The 13,400-nt window shown below is 36.3% G+C and overlaps 1 protein-coding gene across 16 annotated transcripts in view; it reads right to left on the bottom strand.

Annotated features, from left to right (window-relative positions):
* LOC123533961 (WASH complex subunit 2-like) overlaps positions 1-13,400 on the bottom strand; it is a 51,869-nt gene that overhangs the window by 20,155 nt on the left and 18,314 nt on the right. For all 16 annotated transcript variants that reach the window (XM_053519784.1, XM_045315966.2, XM_053519786.1 and 13 more), the window contains one exon: positions 12,394-12,780. In XM_053519784.1, the coding sequence (XP_053375759.1) occupies positions 12,394-12,780 (387 nt within the window). The remainder of the gene's footprint in view (positions 1-12,393; positions 12,781-13,400) is intronic.

Raw genomic sequence — 13,400 nt, 5'->3', positions numbered from 1 at the left:
AAACTGGCAGGAAGTGTTGCTTAGTTAACAGACTCTGATATTTGGTCATATTTCATTTTTTGCTCATTAGTGTTTCTGTCAAATCTTTCTGTAACAGTTATTGATAGCTTCGCAAGGAGCAACTAGGTTTTATTTTGCAGCACTTCAAAAGATTCAAGAAATTCAAAGCAGAGAAACCATATCTGTAGCAACTGCAAAATGCATGACAACTCTGAATTCCATAACGTCATAGTCAACTAGAAAAATCAAAAAATCAAGACAATGGCAACACTGACCATGGTGAAAGTTATTATGAAGAGGATAATGATAGCAACGGTATGAAAAATGACGACAATGGTGGTGTTGATAGTGGTGATGATGATGATGGTGGTGATTATGACGATTATTATTATGATGATTATGAAGATGATTATAAGGATAATAATAATAGCAATGATAAGTATGAAGGTGATGACAATGGTGGTGGTGGTGGTGGTGGTGGTGGTGATGTTGATGATGATGATGATGATGAGTCTGAAGATAATGTCAATTTTTGCTAGAATGATGAAAAAAAGATTATGAAGAAGTAAAGGTAGATGTAGATCATGGAAGAATTTTTATACAACTCAGGACAGCTATTTACACTGAATTACCTACCACCATTGAAAACCTTTTTATTTCACAAATTACAGTAAACCTGGCTTGATACAACCTTATTTATGTACAAAAACAATCCCTAAGTAATTAACTATAATGTGACTGACTGACTGGAATGTTTATATACATCGCCAAACTGCTGTCATATCTCCATCAAAGATATATTTTTTTATACCATATTAATGAAAAAACCTAGATGTAACAATAAAATGGGAGATACATCAACCAAAAAAAAAAATGCTACTTTTAAATAATTATATTCAATACCCTGTATGTTTAAACTATAATAACTAAATAATTATAGTTTATTTTAAAGGCTCATGATGCCTTTTTTGTTATGAACATTAAAATATGCTTATTTCTTGTTAAACCTTATTTCCGATAATTGCTTTAATATCCAATATTTATCAAAGGTTTAAATATTGATTAACATATTAGAAAGTTTTATTGAATTCAATATTTTTTTATTACCTCTTTTTATGGATCTAACTGTAAAAGTTCATGTACAGTATTAAGAGAAGTGCTGTTCTAACTATACCATTATGCATAACATCTGTTTGGACAGTTAAATTATCTGTTTTTAACAAAAAATTTCGAGCCTTTTGGAATTTTTAACGGGTAGGCAGATATTCGGACTGACTGTGTTATACAATTATAATTAATGGAGTATTTTGCAAAATGACTGGCTTGAGCAGTAGGTTGAGCAATCTTGTTTCAAATCAGTGCAAAACAAGAGCTGTCTCCATAGGATGACACATGCCCCCGATGGCACTTTGAATGAATAGTTATGGCCGATGTTAGAGTTTAGGACCTTTGACCTACGGAGCTGGGTCTTGCACGCGACACGTCGTCTTACTGTGTCACACATTCATGCGTAGTTATTTTAAAATCCATTCATGAATGACAAAGATATGGACCGGACACGCCCATCAATGCACTATCATGAAAAATGATCTTTATCGTCTAAGTGTGACCTTGACCTTTGAGCTACGGACCTGGGTCTTGCGTGCGACACGTCGTCTTACTGTGGTACACATTCATGCCAAGTTATTTGAAAATCCATCCATGGATGACAAAGATATGGACCGGACACGCCTATCAATGCACTATCCTTTAACGTCTAAGTGTGACCTTGACCCTTGAGCTACGGACCTGGGTCTTGCGCGCAACACGTCGTCTTACTGTGGTACACATTCATGCCAAGTTATTTGAAAATCCATCCATGGATGACAAAGATATGGACCAGACACGCCCATCAATGCACTATCCTTTAACGTCTAAGTGTGACCTTGACCCTTGAGCTACGGACCTGGGTCTTGCGCGCGACACGTCGTCTTACTGTGGTACACATTCATGCCAAGTTATTTGAAAATCCATCCATCGATGACAAAGATATGGACCGGACACGCCCATCAATGCACTATCCTTTAACGTCTAAGTGTGACCTTGACCTTTGAGCTACGGACCTGGGTCTTGCGCGCGACACGTCGTCTTACTGTGGTACACATTCATGCCAAGTTATTTGAAAATCCATCCATCGATGACAAAGATATGGACCGGACACGAAAATTGCGGACAGACTGACAGACCGACAGACAGACTGACAGACCGACAGACGGTTCAAAAACTATATGCCTCCCTTCGGGGGCATAAAAAGGAATTAGAATCCCACCGAGAAATTGCTCACTCAACATTTGAGCCGCACCATGAGAAAACTAACATAGTGCATTTGCGACCAGCATGGATCCAGACCAACCTGCGCATCTGTGCAGTCTGGTCAGGATCCATGCTGTTCGCTAACAGTTCTCTAAATACAATAGGCTTTGAAAGCGACCAGCATGGATCCTGACCAGACTGCGCGGATAGACAGGCTGGTCTGGATCCATGCTGGTCGCAAATGCACTATGTTGGTTTTCTAATGGCACAGCTCTTTTATTTATAAAACTGATCTGACATAAAGTGTTTCTTTTTATAATTTTTACATGAATCATACTTACTGCCTGAGCTACCAAAGGCTTCAGATACTAGTAATGCAATTGAACGATACTTAATTTGCATAATGTAATTTTCTATGAGTACTAAATTTACTAATGTACCAAAACCACCCAATAAAACCGAAATAATCTGCATCTCTAAACACAGTGAAAAAGATATATCTGTTCAACATTATTTAGTGACTGCCACTGAACAAATTTTCTGTTTGTAGTGAACAAGCAACTACTTTTATTCACCTGAACAGTTTTTGTATAAAGCAGTGGGGAAACAAGAGCTGTCACAGGAGACAGCGCGCTCGACTATTTCGATGCTGGATAGTGAAACTGGGCACATCTGAGGAAACTAGAGCTGTCACTGGAGTGTTTAATGACTCCAATTGTGGATGAAGATATTGCACAATAGCCTGAGTCTATGTCAAAAAATATCAACTTAAAGTAATAAGAGAGGTAAAGATAAAATGTATCAAAACACTATATAAGTATATCCTAAGCAAAAAAGGGGCGTAATTCATTAAATATTGGTGCCAGAGTTATGCAGCTTGTGTCATATAGTGTGGGTGATGATGTTGAACAACTATTTTAAGTTTGAATCAAATCCATTCAGTAATAACAGAGGTAGAGTGAAAGTGCATCAAAACTTTAACCTAAAATTCTAAGTAAAAAGGGGAAATAATTCATGAAAAATTGGTCCCAGAGTTATGCACCTTGTGTCATATGATAAGGGTATCAAATCCATTCAGTAATAACAGAGACAGAGTAAAAGTGCATCAAAACTTTAACCCAAAATTCTAAGTAAAAAGGGGGAATAATTAATGAAAAATTGGTGCCAGAGTTATGCACCTTGTGTCATATGTTGTGGGTGATGATGTTGAACAAATATTTTAAGTTTGAATCAAATCCATTCAGTAATAACAGAGGTAGAGTGAAAGTGCATCAAAACTTTTACCTAAAATTCTAAGTAAAAAGGGGAAATAATTCATGAAAAAATGGTCCCAGAGTTATGCACCTTGTGTCATATGATAAGGGTAATGATGTTGAACAATTGTTTAAGCTTGAATCAGATCTATTTAGTAATAACAGAGATAGAGTGAAAGTGCATAAAACTTTAACCTGAAATTCTAAGTAAAAAGGGGAATAATTCATGAAAAATTGTGCCAGAGTTACACATCTTGTGTCATATGATGTGGGTGATGATGCTGAACAACTATTTTAAGTTTGAATCAAATCCATTCAGTAATAACAGAGGTAGAGTGAAAGTGCATCAAAACTTTAACCTAAAATTCTAAGTAAAAAGGGGGAATAATTCATGAAAAAATGGTCCCAGAGTTATGCACCTTGTGTCATATGATAAGGGTAATGATGTTGAACAATTGTTTAAGTTTGAATCAGATCTATTTAGTAATAACAGAGATAGAGTGAAAGTGCATAAAACTTTAACCTGAAATTCTAAGTAAAAAGGGGAATAATTCATGAAAAATTGTGCCAGAGTTATGCATCTTGTGTCATATGATGTGGGTGATGATGCTGAACAACTATTTTAAGTTTGAATCAAATCCATTCAGTAATAACAAAGGTAGAGTGAAAGTGCACCAAAACTTTAATCTGAAATTCTAAGTAAAAAGGGGGCATAATTCATGAAAAAATGGTCCCAGAGTTATGCACCTTGTGTCATATGATGTGGGTGATGATGTTGAACAACTATTTTAAGTTTGAATCAAATCCATTCAGAAATAACAGAGATAGAGTGAAAGTGCATCAAAACTTTAACCTGAAAATCTAAGTGAAAAGGGGGGATAATTCTTGAAATATTGGTGCCAGAGTTATGGCCCTTATGTCAGATGATGTGGATGATGATGAGGAATAAGTATTTCAAGTTTGAATTAAATCCATCAAGTAATTACAGAGATAAGTTGAAAAAAGAGAAAGTGCACCAAAACTTTAACCAAGGTGGGGACGCGGAAAGACGCCGACGCCGACGCCGACGCCGGGGCGAGTAGGATAGCTCTCCTTATACTTCGTATAGTCGAGCTAAAAAACTCTTCTGTCAATGTGTTCTACCTTTACAAGAGGATAAAACTGTTCTGTCAGCCTGGAATAACAGCCCTGCTTTTACAAGAGGATAAACCTGGAATACCACACCTGCCTTTACAAGAGGATAAAACTGTTCTCTCAACCTGGAATACAAGTACTGCTGTGACAAGAAGATAAAACTGTTCTGCCAACCTAGATTACTAGTCCTGCCTTAACAAGAGGATAAAACTGTTTTGTCAACCTGGAATACCACTCCTGCTGTTACAAGAGGATAAAACTGTTCTGCCAACCTGGAATACAAGTGCTGCTGTTACAAGAGGATAAAACTGTTCTGTCAACCTAGATTACTAGTCCTGCCTTTACAAGAAGATAAAACTGTTTTGTCAACCTGGAAAACAAGTCCTGCCTTTTCAAGAGGCTTAAACTGTTCTGTCAGCCTGGAATATCTGCCCTGCATACCTTTTCAAGAGGATTAAACTGTTCTGTAAGCCTGGAATATCAGCCCTGCCTTTACAAGAGGATAAAACTGTTCTGTCAGCCTGCAATATCAGCCGTCTTTACAAAAGGCTTAAACTGTTCTGTCAGCCTGGAACGTCAGCCCTGCCTTTACAAGAGGATAAAAGTGTTCCGTCAACCTGGAACATCATGCAGCGCTGCCTTTACAAGAGAATACAGGTGTTCTGAAAACCTGAAATACTAGTTCTGCCTTTACAAGAAGATAAAACTGTTCTGACAACCTGGAATACTAGTGACAAGTCCTGTCTTTATAAGAGGGTAAAATTGTTCTGCCCACATTGAATACCAGTGCAGCCTTTACAAGAAGGTAAAACTATTCCTTGATTTAAGTAACCTCTTGCTAGCCACCACCTTCTATGATGCAGATTATTTTCTATTATTGCAATTATTGTCATTATTAAATCTAAACCTTCTTAACAGACATATATATCATATAACTGTCATTAATTAAGTAAACTCATTTCTGTAAATTTCTTGGATATTGTAATATGTTAAGTAACGCTCTTCTCTTGGATACTGTGACACATTATTTAGTATTTACCCTACTAAATTTCTTTAATGAACTCATCCATCTTTCAATCTGGACATAACCATTAACAGTTACTGTTAAAAGGGGAGCTTACCAAAAAGAAACTGACTGAATGGCAAACAGTGTAGATCATGATCAGACTGTATCGATGCTTGCACATCTTCACAGGTCTGCACTGTTCACTATTCAGACAGAAAATTTTCAGCAAACATCCCTTCGGAAAATAAATGGTATAACAGACCAGTCCGTTATAGAAATTTAGCAAAGTGGATGTTAATAAACAGTCCTTTCGGCCCTAAAATAATTTCTAAGCAAAACATCAAGATGGCAAAAAGCAACCACAGGTCCAAACATAAAAATTTCGTGAACTATAGCTCATTTCACCTTTCATTATAACCCATCAAGCTTTTCAATTAATTTCTTGGAAACAGACAAAATTCCTTTAAACATTTCATTATTTTCCAGTTAAAATGGAGACCTTAGGATTGTCATATAACAAATGAATGGTTTCGGCAGCTGCACTGATATTTCTGGTCATTACTGTACTGTATACTGTTAGATCTTCACCAACAACACCTCAAGGTAAGAATATGTATTTAGGCCATATCAATAAACTTTCAAAATCTTTTCTCACAATGTAGACTGGTGCTCATTTTCAACAATAAGTGAGTTCAGTCTATAGTCAAGTGACCTACATTTCCAATTCGAATTCAACCCTGCCTCTAAGCTAGGTTAGTACAGTACACTGACAGTCAAACACTTTCCAATTTGATTTCTTTTTGGACTTATATATGGTGAAAAATGGTACCATTAAGTGAAGGTAATTGCAAGGTTTTTTTCTTCATATGCAATGTCATTTGTACTGTATTTATAAATAAATCAAATTTTAAAATGTGGATTTTGCTTCATCTTTAATATTAGTCAGCTCAGAGGAAAATGCAGACTGTTTCCTTTGCCACTTAATAAATGTTTTGTGATGTTTAATGCGGTGCATATATTTTTCGCTGAAGTTGCTGTAAATACTTGTGAAAAATAAATACCCACGAAATTGTTATTATTGTTATAAACAGCTCTAGATACTGAGAAATCATTAAATTCATGTAAACAAAATTTTGTGGTTTGAGCCATAACAGATATTTCGAGGAAATGAGATTGTGCACTTCAAAAAGACAGGAATTTTACTGCTTCATTATGTTCTAACTTCGTAAACCGGCCAAGCAATGAAGTTCACAAAAACTGATTCATTTCACAGCACTTCGCAAGTTGGCAATACGTCACGAATATTTAACAAAACAAGAGGGCCATGATGGCCCTATATCGCTCACCTGTTATCATTGCACTTGAGGACAAGAAGGTCCTCAGAAAAAATATCTAAGTCCAAAGGACAGGAACAACAAAGGGAAGAAATTTAACCAAAAAGAAAAAAAAAATTCTTACAAGGTACAGATATGTCAAAATACACCTAAAAATTGGAGGTACCATCTATGTTGTACCACAGAAAAGTGATCTCGGATTTTCCCTACGGCCAATAATAAAAAAGTTACTAAAAATAAGCTATTTATAGTAACATAACAGGGAAGTAATTAAAAAAAAATTATTGTAAGTGAACAAAAGAAGGATCTGCCAAATAAATCTGTTGACATAAATGAAATTTCAGATCAGTATCTTCATTAGTTATGGAGATATACCCATTTTAATTTGAAATAAAGGGAGGTAATTTGACATAAAATCAGTCCATAGTTATCTACCCTGACTGGCTCAGTCCAACTAATGACAATAATGAAATTTCAAATAAGTCCTATAAGTACTTACTGATATAAATCCATTTTGATTACAATCAGGGGAGGTAATCAGACATAAAATAACTCTGGAACCTACGATTGGATCTGATTTGTCATGGAATCCAAGATTTATTGTTGCTGAAGATATTTTGGAAGTTTGTATCAAATAAAACCATAAATGAAGTATCTATATGGCTGCAAAAGCCAAAATAGCCAATTTTGGACCTTTAAGGGGCCATAACTCTGGAACCCATGATGGAATCTGGCGAGTTCAAGAAAGGAACCAAGATCTTGTGGTAATACAAGTTGTGTGCAAGTTTGGTTAAAATCAAATCATAAATGAAGCTGCTATTGTGCAGACAAGGTCAAAATAGCTAATTTTGGCCCTTTCAGGGGCCATAACTCTGGAACCCATTAAGGGATCTGGCCGGTTTAATAAAGGAATCAAGATCTTATGGTGACACAAGTTTTGTGCAAGTTTGATTAAATTCAAATCATAAATGAAGCTGCTATTGTGCAGACAAGGTCAAAATAGCTAATTCTGGCCCTATCAGGGGCCATAACTCTGGAACCCATAAAGGAATTTCGCCAGTTGAAGAAAGGAACCAAGATCTTATGGTGATACAAGTTGTGTGCAAGTTTGGTTAAAATCAAATCATAAATGAAGCTGCTATTGTGCAGACAAGGTCAAAATAGCTAATTCTGGCCCTTTCAGGGGCCATAATTCTGGAACACATATTGGAATCTGGCCAGTTCAAGAAAGGAATCAAGATCTTATGGTGATACAAATTGTGTGCCAGTTTGGTAAAAATCAAGTTACAAATAAAGCTGCTATTGTGCAGACAAGGTCAAAATAGCTAATTTTGGCCCTTTCAGGGGCCATAACTCTGGAACCCATAATGGGATCTGGCCATTTCAAGAAAAGAACTGAGATCTTATGGTGATACAAGTTGTGTGCAAGTTTAGTTAAAATAAAATCATAAATGAAACCACTATCGTGCAGACAAGAAATTGTTGACGCACGCACGGACGGATGGACGCACGGACTGATGACGGACGACGGGTGATCACAAAAGCTCACCTTGTCACTATGTGACAGGTGAGCTAACAAAACCGATTCAGATCTAAGATAGATTAAACTCTACCATCCAAACTATCTCTTTTGGAGGATCACAGGTGAAGAAATCGTGAATACGACAAAAAACCATTATAGTGAACTGAACCCTCACTTTACTCCTATATACAAGCATTGTCACCCTTGCAAAACAAAGTATGACTTCATTATGAAATTTGAGAATTTCACGGAAGATTTTTACCACATTATGGATAACTGGAATGCAAGATTTAACATGAATATATCATTTCAAAATTTTGAAAAAGAAAGGCCATAAACACTGCATCAGGACATATCAACATCAGTTTCATCACAATTAAACGATTTTCAAAAAAATGCAATATCCCTGTATATAATTTCTTATTACGCACATGGCGATTTCTCCAAATAGCTGGATGTCTAACAAAAGAAATTGATATGTCTATTCAAAATTATGAAAATACCTCTCTGATAACAAAAGAAAGATTCTTACATGTAATTCAAGACGTGTTATCGCGTGAAATCGACTGGGCACAAGTGAAGAGACAACGGCACGAGGCTCTTGTGCAGGCTTACCAGAGTGTTGATGAGGCAGACATTGATGAACTAAGAGAAATAGTGAGACTTGATTGTCAATACTTTGGCTATGATGAAACTCCAGATTATTTGTTTGAGAAAAGTAATGAACAATTTCACTATTTTGATGGAATAAGTATGTCCTAATGCACTATGCTATCAAGTAAATATAAACAAAAACCTGTGCATTTTAACTTCAGATATTTTGTTTAGAACAGTAACTGCTTGAACAAAATTTGTCAAAAACTTCAGTTTGAAGAAATAAAGCGCTGTTATTGCATAGTGGATTTTGTTTTGTGTTTTGTTGGATTTTAACTTACATCAACCCAACTCACACAACCTTCAATGTTCGAGCTATCAATGTGGAGGAAGACCCCAGTGACATCCCAAGCATTATTTCAGGAACAGAAAGGAACCATGTTAGAACCACTTCCGTTCTATAAGCTACCTTATTTTATAAAACTTGAGCAGGACTCCTACCGCCAGAGGTGAGGGTATCAGTGACTTCAACCACTCAGCCATTAAAACCACTGGTGTAAGAGGTGTCTGTCTTTGTTATCAAGAATGGTAAAGCTATTTGGTGATGATCAAGATGTCAATGGTAATGACCTTGTTTGTTTTTTTTTTGGGGGGGGGGGGGGGGGGGAGGGGTTAACATCACATCAATAAATCATAGGCGATATGGCAACTTTCCAGCTTAAATTGATGGTGGAGAACAACTCCCCTATCCCTCCGGGCATTATTTTATTGTGGGAGGGCTCCTGAATAAAACCATCAATGGTTTCCTCACATGTAGAATTCTACACCCCAAGTGAGGCTCAAACCCCACATCGAGGAGGGGCAAGTGACTGGAGGTCAGCGATCTTAACCACTCAGCCATGGAGGCCTCCTAAATGAAAATGAAGGAAATTGATGAAAGAAATGGTGATAAAAAAGGTTATGATGACAAATGTGATAAAAATGGTGTTGATGATGCTGCTGATGCTGCTGCTATGATGTTGATGACAAAGGTGATGATGATGATGATGATGATGATGATGATGATGATGATGATATGTCCGTCATATATGGCAGGAACTTAATAACATAGTATCAACTGTAATTTGAGAAAACATTCAACAAGATTTTTAATCCAGCGTAGATTATTATGGACACATACAGAGCATTAGAAAAGAAGAAATGTTACACACATGAAACAAAATATTAATTCTGTTTCAACAATACATGTATACGTTCAATTTAAATATATATCAATTTGATGTTAACAGACTTGTATCATGTTATGTTAGTATGATCTATACATTACCTGTGCTGAGTAAGATATACATATAAACTAATCTAGTGAAACTTTCTGAACTGTACCATGACAAATCAGTTAAAATCTCTTGTATAGATCTGCTAGTTTTAAAGCAACTTGCTCAAACTTTGATCATAAAAGTTGTTTTTTCTTCTTCAAATTATAAAACTACTCGACTGTTATGTTTATCTTTGCTATAGTTCATTATTTACAATTTTCAACTATAATATTGAGTAATTGCACATTTTCATTTTTTTTAGATTAACTATGATGTAATAGTTTACTAACGACTCAAATTTATTTTTAGTTATTACTGTCACGCGTATCTTCATTAGTAGAAATGAAAACCATCAGTAATTATCATCATTTTAGCTTTAGATACCTTTTGTCATGACACAGTTCAAGTGTTATTCACTGGCATGGTCCGACTTTTATAAATCTTTATGCTAGCCAGCTTACTGGAACGACCTATCTGCACTGATTTCTCAGCAAGTGTACAACTGAAAAATACTGCAAAAACCTACCATTATGGGAGTTGCTCTTCATCCCTGCTTGATTAACAAGAGGACCATGATGGTCCTGAATCGCTCACCTATCCCCACATGACCTAGTGTTGAACTGAGTACGACGTCGTTATTTCTATTATTTGACATAGTGACCTAGTTTTTGAGCACATGTGACATAGATATCATCAAGATAAAAAATTCTGACCAATTTTCATGAAGATCCATTGAAAAATATGACCTCTAGAGAGGTCACAAGGTTTTTCTATTATTTGACCTAATGACCTAGTTTTTGAAGGCATGTGACCCACTTCTGACTCTGACCTAGATATCATCAAGGTGAACATTCTCACCAATTTTCATGAAGATCTCATGAAAAAAATGGCCTCTAAAGAGGTCACAAGGTTTTTCTATTTTTCGACCTACTGACCTAGTTTTTGACCGCACGTGACCCAGTTTCGAACTTGACCTAGATATCATCAAGGTGAACATTCTGACCAATTTTCATGAAGATCCATTGAGAAACATGGCCTCTAGAGACGTCACAAGGTTTTTCTATTTTTAGACCTACTGACCTAGTTTTAGACCGCACATAACCCAGTTTCAAACCTGACCTAGATATCATCTAGGTGAACATTCTCACCATTTTTCATGAAGATCAATTGAGAAATATGGCCTCTAGAGAGGAGAGGTCACAAGGTTTTTCTATTTTTAGACCTACTGACCTAGTTTTTGACCGCACGTGACCCAGTTTCGAACTTGACCTAGATATCATCAAGGTGAACATTCTGACCAATTTTTCATGAAGATCCTTTGAGATAAATATTGCTCTAAAGAGATCAAAAGGGTTTTTCTATTTTTAGATCTACTGACCTAGTTTTTGACCCACATGACCTATTTCGAACTTGACCTAGAATCAATCAAGGTGAACATTCTGACCATTTTCATGAAGATCCATTTGAAAAATGCCTCTTGATGTCACAAGGTTTTTTCTTTTTTTAGACCACTGACCTAGTTTTTGACCCACGTGACCCAGTTTCGAACTTGACCTAGAAAATCATCAAGGTGAACATTCTGACAATTTTTTCATGAAGATCTCATGAAAAATATGGCCTCTAGAGAGGTCACAAGTTTTCTATTTTTAGACTACTGACCTAGTTTGACCGCACGTGACTCAGTTTCGAACTGACCTAGATATCATCAAGATGAACATTCTGACCAACTTTCATAAGATCCCATGAAAAATGTGACCTCTAGAGTGGTCACAAGCAAAAGTTTATACGCACGAACGCACCACGCACGCACGTACAACAGCGCCACGCGATCACAAAAGCTCACCTTGTCACTTTGTGACAGTGAGCTAATACAAAACCTACCATTGTAGGTGTCCTTCTATACAGTCCTACTTCACTTCATATAATAAATACTTTTACCAACCTTTTTTAAATTGGTTCTTGGTTTTGTTACAGGTGGCTCTTCAATATCGGAGTCTTGATTATCTTCCTCCTTGTCCTGTAGAGGACTGAACTCTTCCTCTGGCTCCCCTGGAAGCTTTGAGTCTGTATTATCTTCCTCCTTGTCCTGTAGAGGACTGAACTCTTCCTCTGGCTCCCCTGGAAGCTTTGAGTCTGTATTATCTTCCTCCTTGTCCTGTAGAGGACTGAACTCTTCCTCTGGCTTCTCTGTGTGATCAGAGGATTCCTCTAAGTCTTCTGGATCCTTGTTATCTTCTTCAACTTTCTCCACTGGAAACTCTTCAGGGTGATTTGGTTCAGAGACCTCAAAGAAATCATCCAAAGGGTCCCTTTCTCTGCTCACAGAATCCTTGAAATGATAACAAAATAATGAGATACCGAAGAAAATAGTTGTAAAAGTGCTGTAAATCAGGATAAATAGGGCCCTTAATCATCAACACTTAGAAGTCTGAAATCTGACATTTGTTTTTGTTCAGTTAGGGTCATGCCAACACAATATAGCTCTTATAGCAACTTTTCACCTTTATATGGTGAAGGAAGACCCCTTATTTTCAATTTAAGGTATAGTTTTCATGCTAATTTGTTTTTAAATGAAGATTACTCTGACAAATACTAATTAAACTGTCTGCTAATTTCCAGCAGATAAAAACAGAGGATGAAAATGGGCCATATTCTATTTTACAGCACTCAATTGTGTAAAAACTGGTAAGATTATGTGAAAGTTACACAATTTTCAGACATGCTGGTATTAAATATCAAGCTAGTATCAAGCAAAATATCAATATTATGAATCAAACCGGCTGTTACTAATGGCATAAAACCGTGAAATGACATGCATAAACACTGGTAATATATTATGCAAAATAAATGCAAACTTAAACACTTCGACCACAAAATTGAGAATTTTTAACTTCATAAATTATTATAAGAGAAAATATGTCGAAGGATCAACTTTATAAGAAGTTTAAA

This window comes from Mercenaria mercenaria, chromosome 12, assembly GCF_021730395.1.
Source record: "Mercenaria mercenaria strain notata chromosome 12, MADL_Memer_1, whole genome shotgun sequence".
In the NCBI taxonomy this organism is placed as follows: Eukaryota; Metazoa; Mollusca; class Bivalvia; order Venerida; family Veneridae; genus Mercenaria; species Mercenaria mercenaria.
Note: the sequence above shows the minus strand (reverse complement) of the source record. Positions and strands in the feature narration are given on the sequence as shown.